Source organism: Eschrichtius robustus, chromosome 12 (assembly GCF_028021215.1).
Source record: "Eschrichtius robustus isolate mEscRob2 chromosome 12, mEscRob2.pri, whole genome shotgun sequence".
Classification (NCBI taxonomy): Eukaryota; Metazoa; Chordata; class Mammalia; order Artiodactyla; family Eschrichtiidae; genus Eschrichtius; species Eschrichtius robustus.
Genome location: NC_090835.1, coordinates 42,938,728 through 42,953,605, shown reverse-complemented (window position 1 = coordinate 42,953,605; position 14,878 = coordinate 42,938,728). Strand labels below are relative to the sequence as shown.

The following is a 14,878-nucleotide window of genomic DNA, read 5'->3' as shown; positions in this document are numbered from 1 at the left end:
CGTGATTGAGCCGGGAAAGCGGCTTTCCCTAGGGACGGATTAACAATCCACAACCTGAACCAGCAGGAAATGGAGCCCTCCGAGAAGGGAACTAGCTCAGGACCCAGCATTTTTACTGTGCTTTCCCCGGGACTCACAGAAACGAAATCTGTGCGGCCAGTGCATTGCCACTTGCAGTGCTTTCCCTTTCTTAATTTAAACACACTCGTCCCACATACTGAAACAATTAAGCCATAGGAGGTGTTTATCAAATAACGCTCTCTCTCACTTTTCCCATACAAGATAATGAGCAGGAACGGAGAATTTAACACTCAACAGCCACTTGCACAGCTTGGTATGTTTAGCTAAGTCATCGGGCAGAAAACCATGGCTTTACCCACAGATACTCACCAAGAGGCACTTGCTAGGGCCTGAAACAGGCTTATCCAGCTTTTCAGGGAAAGATGAGCCTCGCCCAAACAAGGTAAAGGCCACTGTCGTGCAGGTTCCTGGAACTGGATAGGGCTTTAATTTCAGCTTGACCTCGCTCCAGTCCTATCTTCACTGGGAGGCCCCATCCTGATCCAACCCCCAGCATGCTTTCCACTCGGATCATCTGGCCCCAGCCTCGTGGTTTTCTCACTGTGCCTTTCTAACTAGAGGCTAAGCCTCCTCTAGATCAAACTCCTCCCATGGTAGGCTCAATTAATGCAGACACCTACGTACAGAAAGCATCATTCAACCAAGACAGGCTGTGGTACAGATGGGGTCCCCTCGGTGGGGCCTGAGTCCACTTTCCCACCCCAGCCCTGGCCCTCCTATTCTCCACATTCCCAAGGTCAGGGGGCACATGCAGGCTGCGGCCATGCCAGGGCCAGAGGAGGAGAGTGTGGGCTGGTCAAAACAAGCCCAGACATACTCACGGGGTCCGTCAACATGGCCCGGCAGTGGGAAGCCAGGGCCAAGAAGGCCAGCAGGTTGAACATAATTCCATTGATGATGCTGTACACGTAGTCTCGGGATGGAATCAGCATGACAAAGAGGACCACAAACTCCGCATAGAGGACCAGAAACCAGGTGACAACGGCACAGGCGATGCCACAGCCATCGCGGATAAACCACATGGTTCCCACAGGACTGGGGTGGGGAGGTGGGACGCACTTCTCCGGCTGGAGGTATTCTGGCTTGCGCTCAATGTCTCGGAAGTGGTGGGCGGGGATAAGCATCATAAGCTATTCTGTCCATACTGGCATCTGGAAGAGAGAAAAAAGAACCCAGAAATTTGCTGTGGTCTTGTCATCAAGGAGACTTGACAAAGTTACCTTTCCACAGCGAGCCATGAGTATCCATGTGTGAACTTCTTGCAGAAAAGCTGCCTAAACCTTCTGTTCATTTCCAATGTGAGTTCTTGTCCCTACTTCTGAAAGCTAAGCTAGCCTTGGTGAAACAGGGCCACCCTGCCCAAGGCCTTCACACGACAGATAAAGGAAGGGGAGGCTTCAAAGGGCAAATGCCTCGCCTGAGGTCAGCCAGAGCAGCAGCAGCACACGCAGCACACCGGCTGGGAGGCGGACTAACAGATGTGTTCAAAGTTTGACCGAAAAGACAAAGGGGTGGGAAGGGGAGCACCAGGCCCTCTGGGAAAACTCTCTTCATCAGTAACACTGCTGCCTCTACACTGTGGACAAGCCCAGAGACTCGTGTTGAGGCTGGTTGGGATTGAGTAGGAGGAAAGTAGTGGTAACCTAGGACTAGGGTTAAGCTGCAACCATGAAGCCCTTCTAACTTACTGCACTGCATTAGCCAATAATAAAGGCAAAACACACACTAGGATGGGGAATGTTCTTGAAACAAGCTAGGGTTCTTAGCCCTACGGCCAAAATGGTTTATTTTCCAGGAATGAGAGACTCTCTGAGCTCTGCTCTACTCGTGGTGATAGGGCAAAGCGTAGGAATGTTGGACAATGAGTCCAGAGATGGTTCCGCACCACCTGCTTGTGCGGCTTTGTGAGTTCTGGTCTCCTGACCTAGGAAAACACCCACATTCCAGCCCCAGCCCCCTCCTCACAGTTGGTGTGAGGGTCGAGGGAGTTGGAGGTGCCTTTTACTCGTGCTGTCAACCGCAAGACCCTGCGCACATCACAGGCAGCGCGCACGTCTTCTCTCTAGGAAAGACGTCAGTTACTTCAGAAGCAAGTGCTGAGCGACGCGTCCTTTCTTCCTCACAGCTGCAGCTGAGTCTCTGGAGAGAGCAATGAAATCACTAAGACTCGATAACCGAAGTCTCTCTGTCCACAGCACACGCTGCAAGACACGGCAAGCCCAGATTCCCCTGCTCCAGTTCTTTATCTTAAACTCTGGGGCCTGTCGTTTCACCAACCAGGTTTCTCAGAAACCGTGATGGCTCCAGTTCTCTGCCAGATGTAGGGGCCATGGGAAAACCACCCGGAGCACAGTCTATGATGCAGGCAAGCAACATCTCAGTCTTTTGAGAACTCAAGTCACTTCACAGCAGAGGAAATCACTCAAAAGCAGCACTGGCTCTGTGTGTTTTTCTGAAGACTGCAGCTCTGAAGGGAAAGGGCAAGCTTTCAACGGCTGTACTGGGTTATCCTTACCCTTTGCCCAATTTTCCTCCTTCCTCCACTGCCCTCACCCCCAACGAAGAAAGAGGATCTGAAGTGACTACAGTAGAGTCATGAAAAGTAAGGATGTGTCCAGAAAGCTGAGAGGGCAGATCAGTAACTACTACTCAAATGACAGACATTCTGGAATCAAAACTTGCACTGACTAATAATGAAAGAATAAGGCCAAGGCCTCCCCTCCCACGGTGGCAGAGAATTAATGGCTGAAAGGCAGTTAAATGTGTACTGCGTGCTTGTCCAAAGGAACACTGACTCAACAAATACTCAGAGTGACTATCACATTCAACCAGAATTTTCCAATAGAGCAACCTTGTGCTCTTCACAAGATAGTGGCAATTAGTGTTGCCAGGGACAACCTAGAGGCATTGAAAGATGCAGGGATACCTTCTGAAGCACCAAAGAGAAGGACAGCAGGAGATTGAAAACTGGGGACATCTGGGACCTGACCTATGGCAAGCAAATTCTAAAATTCTAAACTCTGTACAACCAAAACCAAACAAACGAAAAGCTGAAATCCCATTATGATTCAAAAGCTGATGGAAGCTCAACATTTTGACAACCTCCAAATGCAAGCATTCTCTTGGTTTTTCCTGCTGCCACACTGATTTGTATGCATATCAGCTATGTCCCCACGATTGCTATTTAAGTTCTAAACCAATAGTTTTATTGGACCACAGCCATACTATTCGATTACACATATTATATTCTCTATGTCTGTTTTGCAGGGTTGAATAGTTGTGATGGAAAGATCCATTAGCCTAAAGTATTTCCTCTGGCTCTTTACAAAAGTTTGCTGGTTCTAGGTAGTTGTCACCCACCAAATAAACACAGGCACACCTCGTTTTATTTCTCTTCACTTTATTATGCTTCGCAGATACTACTTTTTTACAAATTGAAGGTCTGCGGCAACCCTGTGTTGAGCAAGTCTATTGGTGCCATTTTTCCAACAGCATTTGTCTCTGTCACATTTTGGTAATCCTCGCAATATTTCAACCGTTTTCATTGTTATTATATTGTTATATGATCTGCGATCAGCAACCTTTGATGTTACTATTTGATTAAGCTTAGTGAGGAAGGCATTTCAAAAGCTGAGACAGTCCAAAAAGCTAGGCTTCTTGCACCAAATAGTTAGCCAAGTTGTGAATGCAAAGGAAAAGTTCTTGAAGGAAATTAAAAGTGCTACTCCAGTGAACACACGAATGATAAGAAAGCGAAACAGCTTTATTGCTGATGTGGAGAAAGTTTTCGCGGTCTGGACAGAAGATCAAACCAGTCATAATATTCCCTTAAGCCAAAGCCTAACTCAGAGCATGGCCCTAACTCTCTTCAATTCTATGAAGGCTTTGAGAAGTGAGGAAGTTGCAGAAGAAAAGTCTGAGCTTATTAGCAGAGTTTGGTTCATGAAGTTTAAGGAAAGAAGCGATCTCCATAACATAAAAGTGCAAGGTGAAGCAGCAAGTGCTGACATGGAAGCTACACCAGCAAGTTATCCAGAAGATCTAGCTAAGATAATTCATAAAAGGTGGCTACACTAAAGAACAAATTTCCAATGTAGACGAAACAGCCTTCTATTGGAAGAAGATGCCATCTAGGACTTTTGTAGCTTGAGAGAAGTCACTACCTGGCTTCAAAGCTTCTAAGGACAGGTGGACTCTCTAATGCAGCTGGTGACTTGAAGTTGAAGCCAGTGCTCATTTACCATTCTGAAAATCCTAAGGTCCTTAAGAATCATGCTCAATCTACTCTTGCCTGTGCTCTATAAATGGAAACGAAGTCTAGATGACAGCACATCTGTTTATAACATGGTTTACTATTTTAAGCCCACTGTTGAGACCTACTGCTCAGAAAAAAAAGATTCCTTTCAAGATAGTACTGCTCACTGACAATGCACTTGGTCACCCAAGAGCTCTGATGGAGATGTACAACTAGATTAATGTTTTTTTCATGTCTGCCAACCCAACATTCTACAGCCCACAGATCAAAAAGGCATTCTGACTTTCAAGTCTTATTTAAGAAATACATTTCATAAGACTACAGCTGCCATAAGCAGTGATTTCTCTGATGGATCTGGGCAAAGTCAATTGAAAACCTTCTGGAAAGGATGCACCATTCTAGATGCCATTAAGAATATTTGTGACTGGTGGGGAGAGGTCAAAATATCAACATTAACAGGAGTTTGGAAGAAGGTGATGCTAACCTCCATGTATGACTTTGAGAGGTATCAAGACTTCAGTGCCTCGAGGAAGTCACTGCAGATGTGGTGGAAACAGCAAGAGAAGTAGAATTAGAAGTAGAGCCTGAAAATGTGACTGAACTGCTGCAATCTCCTGATAAAACTTGAATGGATAAGGAGTTGCTTATTATGAATGAGCAAAGAAAGTGGTTTCTTGAGATAAAATCTACTCCTGGTGAAGATGCTCTGCAGATTGTTGAAATGACAGCAAAGGACTTAGAATAGTACATAAACTTAGTTGATAAAGCAGCGGCAGGGTTTGAGAGGATTGAGTCCAATTCTGAAAGACGGTCTACTACGTGTAAAATGCTATCAAACGGCATTGCACACTACGGAGAAACTGTTCTTGAAAGGAAGAGTCAATCAATGCCACAAATTTCACTGCTGTCTTATTTTGCCACCTCAGCCTTCAGCACCACCCTGACTGGTCTGCAGCCATCAAGGCAAGACTCTCCAACAGCAAAAAGATTATGACTTGCTGAAGGCTCAGATGATGGTTAGCTTTTTTGAGCATTAAAGTATTTTTAAAATAAGGTATATGGGAATTCCCTGGCAGTCCGGTGTTAGGACTTGGCGCTTTCACTGCCATGGGCTCGGGTTCGATCCCTGGTCAGGGAACTAAGATCCCGAAAGCCATGTGGCACAGCCAAAAAACAAAAGCAAACAAACAAATAAGGTATGCTCATTGTTTTTTAGACATAATGCTATTGCACACCCAGTAGACTACAGTAGAAACGTAACTTTTATATGCATGTGATTTGCTTTATTGCAAAAAAAAAAAAAAAATCATGTGACTTGCTTTATTGCAATTTTCACTTTATTGCGGTGGTCTGGAACTGAACCTGCAACATCTCCGAGGTCTGCCTGCTTCCCCTGCAGAACAGCTCAGTGTGACCTAGATGGTCAGTGACAACTCACCCCACCCTAACCTACGTCTGTGGCAGTGTATCCTCCTGTCATTTGCTGCCTGAGGGTCATCTCACCACAACCTGTGTACTCCATTGTTCTTCAATTATCATAAACCGTGTGGTTTTCAGAAATGGATAATCACTGAAAATAAATTTTAGAGCAACGTTCTTGTTTATATACTTCCAGTGATCACATTATGCTCATGGTGTATCTTCAGGGTAGCTGACTGTATTCTATCTGTCCTCTGACAATTGCTCATTCTTGATTGTACATATGGCAATGAGTTGACTAAACTTGAGCTGTGTTTCATAGGTGTGGTTTTCCTGAGGAATAGGCCCTCCCACATAAGCAAATTTCCCAGGTAACTGTGGCTTGTTCCTAAGCAGAAACACATTTTAACAATTTGGATGGTTAAACTGGAAATATTAAAAAGTAAAATAAAAAACAACAAAAAAGGGATATTATAGCTCTTCCTGTCTTAAGTACAATAACCATCCATTTCTTCGGAATGATTTAGAGTCATTACCAGGAACATCAATTAATGGAGTGTGTTAGGTAATGATGTCCTCAGGGGGTACAGAGATCCACTGGGCTCTCGGCCTCACACCAACTGGCCTGTGCAGACTATTATAATTGTAATTCTGGCATCTCCTTTGTGTGGTTCTTTGTCTTCCTCCTCCATTCCTGGCTGTCATTTCTGTGTTTACAGCTACCAATCTTCCCAACATACCCTCTATTTACTAGTGCTAATTGGCTGTGGACTGGAAAAGCAAATAAAACTAAATCTTGTTAGATTTGTTTGTAAAAGAAAGGTATTCATTGTAGGTAACTGGCCTTTAGGGAACACCAGCTATGTTCTCCTACCACACAGTCCTTGAGGGCTGGGAGCCCTGTCTTTTCATTAGCCAGTGCCTGGCATGTAGTAGCCACGCACTATCTGTGTTCATTACATGAATACAGGAGTAAAATGCCATGAGCTTTGTGTCCCCCAACCCACCTCCTGGAGCCCTCGTTTGATTACTTTCAGGGCTGTGGTCGTATTTTAGACGGCGAAGGGTGCCCCCGATAGGACTGTGACTCTGACTCAAGTTCCCACATGTTCCACACTCAGACCACGTGAGCCCAAAGGGTGGACAGAGGAGCTGTGTTTCCCCACTGCCCCACGCTGGCGAGTGAGAGCCTGTGATCTGGGAAAGAACCCAGCCAAGGGTGTCTGGCAGAGCCAGACACTAAGGGCTGAACCGAACAGCATGTTCCAATCCACGCTTCAGAGTTTCAAACAGTCCAATCAAAACCAAGGAAGGCACGCTGCTCTAAAAAATGTTCTTAACCCCCAGCTCCCCCACAAGCAACGGAAGTAGCTTTCTTTACATTAGCCAACTGAAAATCTGAGGAATATGGGGGAAAAGTCACCTTGAAACAAACTGTACACATTCCCTTCACTCTGTCCCTAGTAACAACAGAAAAGGCAAATATTGACCTCTTTTCCTTTTCCAATTAGGGAAATTCCAATCCTTGGGGTTGAGGCTCTTTGCCAAGGACCCACTCCTGACATGAGTCCTTGCGTGAGAGGAGGTGTGCAGAACTGGCTGCTCAGCCTCTGGGGCAGGTCCACAGGGAGGTTGGTCGGTCCCAGAAGCTTCAATACCACTCTTGCCAGCCCGCTCATACCACAGTGGGGCAGCCTCCTCCAGTTTCCTTCCCTGCCTTCTTCATCCCATGCCCTTGCCCTGTTTGCTTTCTCAAGCCCCCTCTCTTCAATTCAACTCAAAAAGACATGCATGAAACAGCCACTAACCACAAGGAACTGTGCAGGGCACTCACACCCAGGGATGACAATAATGTGTGTGTGCTGCCCTGGTCAGGCCCTGCCCTTCCCTCTCCCAGCTCCCAATCTGGTAAAACTACAGGAGAAAGAGATTCGCAGGATCAGAGGTGTTCTGGAGCTCCCTAGAGAAGGTGATCCCGATGATAAGGCAGAGATGGTGTCCAGAATGACAACCTGAGCTCTGTGGGGAGTAGAGTGTTGCAAGTCTAAGAAAACCATCTAGTCTTCCTTCTTAGAGTTCCAGAAGCAAAAACCAAGAAATGACTGAAATTAGTGCTAACTTCCAAAAAACGCCACTGCTTTTGGTCCAGAGAATTGCCTCCAGATCCACCTATAACACACGTGCTTCATTATGCCTGACCACAATCATGCCCTTCCACTAATCCAAATAAGCAGACAAAAATGTATTTAGTGAAGTGCCATCTAGAGTCCTGTAAGCCCCAGGGACTGGGGTTCTGGATCGGCCTCGCAGTACATCACTTATGACTCAGTTCCCATGCTGCCTATCCATGGCTGGGCAACTGAAAGGGTTTGAAAGTGGTGATTCTAAGGCCAAGCTCAGAGGTCCCATTCCACTATGGCCCATAGATGCTTGTTGGCCAGGCTAGCCTCCTGGCCTGGCCTAGTGTTGACAATTAGTGATGGGCAGAATCCAGCTACAGTGACTGTAGTTAATCATTATTTGTTGAGTGAGGGGCAAACCCTTATAAATCCATCACCTGGCCTAAGAAAATTGACCAAAAGTCCATGCTTTATGAACAAGGGTCAAAGGCATGACCATCACATAAAAGTTCAGTACTGGATGTATTAGAACCCCCAAATCCCACTGTTCTCAATCCAGCAATGTCCCAAGAACCCCAGATCCTCTCAGATTGCCAGCTGCTTTCCTGAGAGAAGATACTACACTAAAGTCATGGGTGGCTCAGCTAGATCTAAAACCAAGTCCTTAAAGGCATCTCAAAGGACTCTGTGAAGATTACTTTCCTAAAACAGCACACCCACTCACATTCTCACGTCCACACATGCATTCATGCACAACATACAAGCAGATCTTGGAACTGTATAGATTCAGAACTCCTCACGTTTTAGGGTGATGGACTTCAAGTATTCACAAACCAGTCCTACAGCTTTAGAGATGAATAAATAGTCCATTCCCTGGAAGCTTTGGAAATAAACCTGATCTAGCAAAAAATGAATTTATCTGAGTTACAATTCTCTTAATTTGTGTAAAGGTCCAAAAGGATTGTAAATTTCATACCCATTTTTGGATGATTCTCAGAAAAAGAGAATGAACCATGAATCACTATGTTTGAAATGTTTCATAAAAAAACCAGAATGAGTCACTCAAGTCTTTCCAAAAGGTAAGGGTGTGGTCCAAAGGAAGGGTGCCTTATCTTACCCTCTGTACCACACCTTGCCAGGCAAGGAAGGTGTCCAGACAGGCAGAGCTGCTGGCCTGTGCTAGAAGATCTTTACCAAGGAGTCTACATTGTGTCTCTCTATACAAGAGGGTCTGTCTCCCTCTGCCTGCCTGCTGTCTCTGTCATACTTAACCTTCAACAAAAAACAGGAAAAAAGAAAGGAAGGGAGGGAGGGAGGGAAAGAGGGAGGAAGGAAGGAAGATATCACATGCCCAAACCAAATCCTGTATACATTAAAATTCACTGAGGGAACCAGCAAGTGGCCAGTAAGCGAAATTTGCCTTCTTCCTGTAAAAGCCACCTTCCTATAAAACCCACTCATGTGCAAACTCAGACTCCTAACAATAAGTCTGCATTTCAGAAAAAAGTTTGGGGATTTGGAAGCTCATGGAGGCTAACGGTTCCTCCATTTACTACAACTGACTATTACAGTACTACAACTGGCTAGTTTACCACCTCCTAGCTTTCTAGATCTATTAAAAAAAATACACACCCACATATAGGATGACATATGTCACAAACACTGGGGATCAGTAGAAACTACCATTCATTTGGGTAACACATTCATCCTTTTTTATGAGCGTGCTTTATCATATGTTGCAACAATGAGAAAAAATTAAAACAAGACCACGCATAAGATTAACTGGTAAAAACAATCACTATCTGAGTCAGAATTTTAGAGTGGGAAGGAACCTTAAAGACCATCTAATAGATTTTAGTCAAACTCTTCTGCTTTACAGATGAGGAAATCCAAGTGCAGCTGAGATTTTGCCTAGAACATGCAGTGCTGCTATAGGAATGGAGATGGGCACTATCGTTAACTGAATGCCCATTAAGACTGAGGATGTACACAAAGCAGCCCCTCTAAATTCTCACAACAACCTAGCACAGTAGCTTTTATTATTCATTGTAATGACAGAAAAAGTGAGGTGTAGAGGTTCTTAATAATATTCCCTAGATCAGATAAAGCCAGGATCCAAAACCAGCTCTGTTTGCCGCCACAGACCACATTTTGAGCACCGCACGTGGCTGCTTTTTCTTTCTTTCTTTTTTTTTTACAAGAGGGGGACAGGAGGAATGACCAAGCAGGAAACATGAGTTCTGCTTCCTGCTCCCTCGCACACAATTCATGGACCTAAGGAGAGGTCACTTCAACTTAGCTTTAATGTCTTCATCTCTCAAGTGGGGAGGCCTAGTTCTCTAAACTTTGTGACTCTTTTTTAAAAAACCTTAGAAAAGGACTCTAAGCAGATTTTCCTTCCACTCCTGGGAGCCTATAATACTCATTCTTTGGAAAAAAAAAAAAAAAGAAGGAGCATTCTTTCTTCTATGAGCCATTTTGCTGCTGGCGGCTTCCTCTTCAATGGAGCACAGCACCCACCAGGCCACCTCACACACTTGGGCCCTCAAAAACACCGCCTTTCGGGAAGAGACCATAGGGACTAGCTGACCTCTTCCAAACTCTGGTCCAGCCTCTTCTACAGATGGGTAAAGAAATGAAACTCAAGGAGTCAGCTGATTTCCATAAAATGGTTAGAGAGGTAGCTAACTTCCTACCTAGGTCTAATGGATGGTATCCTCTTGTTGCTTATGCGGCCATCTCCCTACATTAACTCCTCCTTCCAGGAAGTCTGCAACCCAGCAGGAAACTCTTTAAAAAGGCAACAATATATCACTGATTTAGCTACCCAATTAATATTTGTCAACAAGTGTTATAGTACATGGAACCCTTTGTAATCAGGTGCATGATCTCACCTGACACTGAACTGCCCCTGGCCTCTGTCAGGGTAGGTTCCAAGATGGGCCTTTTGCTTGGCAGCTGCCACAGTGCAGGGCACGCCCAACGTGGAGCGGGGCCCTGACTCTTACTGAAGGTCTACTATACTGGGCTGTACGCTAGACGCACCTCTCATCCTGCTCTACCCTCATATGTACTGGACCTTGTAGGATAAGTCCTCACTTTCCCACCCCCTTTTAGAGGTGAGGAAACTGAGGCATGGAAAGATTACCCTATGTTCATACTGCTAGGAAGCAGTGGAGACAGGATACACTCCCAACCCTGCTCTCATTCCAGAGCCTACCTTTAACTACTCACTACCATCATTAACTTTGCCCATTAACTAGAAACAAAAGGAGGAGGGGTGCTGATGTTTCTACCAGTGACCTTGGCTTACTTACTGTTTGAACCTCTTGCCCACACATGGTCACCCAGAGATGGCACTCTCGGGTGGGCCACATGCAGTGCTGTTCATAGACCACAGACCTGAACTTAAGCATTTTGTGCTCTAAGGTGGGGCCCTGGCTGAACACCAGCCACCATTCAGAAGACTGATCCTGCCTAAACTTAGGCAGCAGGAGGGCTGTGAAGCTTAGGGTGAAGGAGAGTCACCCTAAGATTGAATCCCTAAAATCTGCTTCTGCTGGGGAACACTTCCTGTAGGGCCAAGTTCCAGCACGCTGCTTTTTCTGAGGGAAAGCCCACCCATGCTAAGCAGAGACCAACCAGCAAAGGCTGAAAATGGCACCTGGCCCCACATTGTGCCATGTGCAGATATGCAGCCACTGTGACATCGCCCAGGCAAGAGCGTGGCTTTCTTAGGGACTAAAAGCAAAAGTGCTTAGAGGGATCTGAAAGAGGAGTTAGGGAAGGAGAAGAGAGAACCAGTTACTACAACTGTACCAGGCTTCAAGGAGGGGAGCCATTTTGCTTTCAGGTCCCTGCTGATCCCACTCAGCTCAGGCCCTGTAAGTGGCAATGCAAGAGCAGAGCCTTGGGAGGAACCTGGGCCCAAGGAAACAAGGCCCTACAAGTCCACAGCCCCTGCCTGCCAGGCGAGGCATCTGTTAGAGGCCTTTGGAGATAGATGGGAGACTAGTGCTAAGCAGAACGAAGACTGGGCTTGGAGTCAAGAGGCCAGAATTCTACTCCCCACCCTGCTGCTCACTAACCTCATGATTTGGGGCAAGACAGTTACCCTCCATGGGCCTCAGTTTCCTCACCCATAAAACAAGAGGCAAGATTGAGCTGATTGCTAAAGTCCTCTGCAGGGCTGAGATTCTGATTCCTCTGTTCTCAGAAACAAATTCAACATCTTTGTTAATTTCTGGGATTTTTTTTTTTATTATCAAAAGTATCCTTTAACTTTCTTTCCCCATTCTTTGTTAATATTCAAAAAGAAACAGTTGTCTGTTAGCAATTTTCCTGAGCATGTTCAATTTTTTCAATGAAGTATGGCATGTAATTACCACTTCCTTTGTTCTTTCATTTAATGTTTTGCAGAGAGGGAAAAGCACTATCAAAATACATCAAATATTACAAAGTGGTAAAAGAGAGAAGTCTTAAAGTCCAAAGTTAAACATGACCATTTTTCAATGTTTAAATGTCTGTATATCCGAGATCTACTCTGACTTCTATAACCTGGTAAGATAGGCATTTTCATGTAAAATGAGGTTTAGAGAGGTTGACTTACTCAAAGTCACAAAGCAAGTGAGTGGCAAAGTCTAATCACTGGAATAGATGCCCAATAGTCTTTCCACCATAGATCATTATCTTCCTAGCCAACCTGCCTTTCTAGATCCTCTGCTACTCTTTCTTGGGTTAGAAACGCACCCTTTGTACAAAGCAAAGTCAAAACTTATTGCAACAGAACTGCGGCCAGAACTGTACTTGTCCCACTAGGGCCATTGTCCTAAGGTGAAAAATCAATCCTACCCCAAGATATTCCATCCCCACTGACCATGAACAGGAGATATTCATGTCTCAGGTAGACCAGAAAATCCAAAGAGTTCAATCAACAAGTCTCTACATACCAGGAATGTTACAGTTTGGAAGAAACTATGAAAGGAGGAAGTTTTCCTGGTGTTTCCTCGCGTTGCCTGGATGAACGACTGAATTAGGTGGGACATGCAAGGTAGTCTTCTTACCTACACAGTCAAAAGTCAGCAATAACCTGGCCATTTGTCTCTGGAAATCTGCTTTTGAAGAGGAAGGCAAATGATTTAAAAATGCAGAAAACAGGAAGAAATTCGAGGCAGCATGGCATTAGCCTCCTTACTTCCCCCAAAAGGTCTATAGCCAGGTATCACACCTTCACTGCTGCTTCAGCTTCTGTTACTTTCCATGGCTATCAGGGTGTGTACGTGTTTAAATACTTCCAGATTTGCTAATCAGGACATGTGACACCCTTTTCTCACACATGCCCTAATGAAAGACATAGGAAGCACCCTGCCATTCGCTCAGAATGAAACACACGTGAAGACCCTTCCTCTAAATGAGAATAAGCTTTACCTATGTATTCCCATCAATTTATCTATCACTGGAACCACAAGTTATGATTTCTAGAATGACAAGACAGACAGACCTGCTGGCCTGACTATGACAGGTTATTTATACCGAGTATTCTTTAAGACAAGGCACAGGCAGGACAAATGCAAAGTGTTTAAAGGAAACGGATCTATAGGGAAAACAATAGCTCGCTTTTGCTTTTCTGGGGTGCTGGGCTAATTGTGAGAATGCAAAGGAAAAGGCCTAAAACTTGGCTACCTCTGTTTAAGACTGGGAATAAAATGTTCCCTTGTTGGGCTTTTAAGAGGTCTCTTTTAAGAACTCTCTGCAACTTCAGCACCACGGACTCAGCACTGCCCCAAGCTCTCCTATAACTGACTTTTATTGCTTTAATTAACCAAGTCTAGGTGGGACAGATTTACTCCATCTGTGTAATGTTACAGTTATCCACCAGTGGCTATCAGCAGCTCTTTACCTGTTGCTCTTGATGCCTGGCCGGCACAATTAGCACCTTATTATAGACCAGCCTCTCATCTAACTACCATGTGTCTCAATTGAGCACTTTATTTTGTCTTGTTCATGTACTAGTTCAAGAACCTGGGCTCCGCAGTTATAAGAAATCTTAAACTCCTTTTAGGCAGGTGTGTGTTTTCAGTTTCTTATCTCTTCAGGCCCACAAGAACACTAGGGCCACACAGGCATGCAAACAAATACTTCCTGATTGTTTGAAGAGCTTCTAGATGTCTATTCTGGGAATAAGCACATACATGGTTGGAATCTGGGTCTCCATGCCTATCTCAACCCTCTGTACCTGATCCATTGGCCTTCTCTGACGTTGAGGGATCTCAGGTACTTTGAGTTAAGCTCTACTTGGTCTATATGTAACCTTTCCCCTTACCTAAAAGAGTTGGCTGAAACAGACACATGAGCTTCCCATCAGCACCGCGTTCAATATTCCTCTAGAAAACGGAACAGATTCCTTGCTTTTGGAATTAAAACTAACTATAACTTATAAGGCATTACCAGTTCCATAACAAACACAGGCCTCCTTCAAATACTCTGGTGAATGAAATGAAAGGGACAGCTACATAAAGGGGATGGTTAGGAATGCAGGTATGGGAGCTAGGTTTTCTGGTCTCAAATCCTGGCTCTACCACTTACTAGTTGTGTGATCTGAGACCTTGGTCAAGACAGCCTTTCTGCACCTCAGTTTTCCAATCTGTAAAACAGGATAATAGTACCTGCCTCACAGGGCTATTGTTAATAGGACTGAATCAGTTAGTCTTTGTAAAGTGCTTTAGAACAGTGCTTGGCACATAATAAGCACTATTATGCTTAAGTTACTGTTAGATAAAATTAATAACAGTACAGAGATTTAGAACAGACAGACCTATAAATCAGTATGCCTCCAAAAGAATCTGACAGTGATGGGAAAACAAGCAGGTTAACAGAATAATATGCCATCCTTGGTATTTTGATTTTCTGGCAAACATACAATCTTTGAATTGCTTCAGTAAACCAAAAAGAACTCTGGATTTATAGGTGTTTGAAATGTCTAACACATTATCACAACAAATGT

At 44.7% G+C, this 14,878-nt stretch overlaps 1 protein-coding gene across 6 annotated transcripts in view; it reads right to left on the bottom strand.

Annotated features, from left to right (window-relative positions):
- Positions 1-14,878, bottom strand: part of ZDHHC3 (zinc finger DHHC-type palmitoyltransferase 3) — a 58,348-nt gene that overhangs the window by 41,051 nt on the left and 2,419 nt on the right. For 5 of the 6 annotated variants that reach the window (XM_068557195.1, XM_068557197.1, XM_068557198.1 and 2 more), the window contains exon 2: positions 903-1,232. In XM_068557195.1, coding sequence (XP_068413296.1) covers positions 903-1,208 — 306 coding nt within the window. In that variant the 5' untranslated portion in view covers positions 1,209-1,232. Of the gene's footprint in view, positions 1-390; positions 495-898; positions 1,233-14,878 lie in introns of all 6 variants that reach the window. The other variant, XM_068557200.1, reaches the window with a different exon arrangement.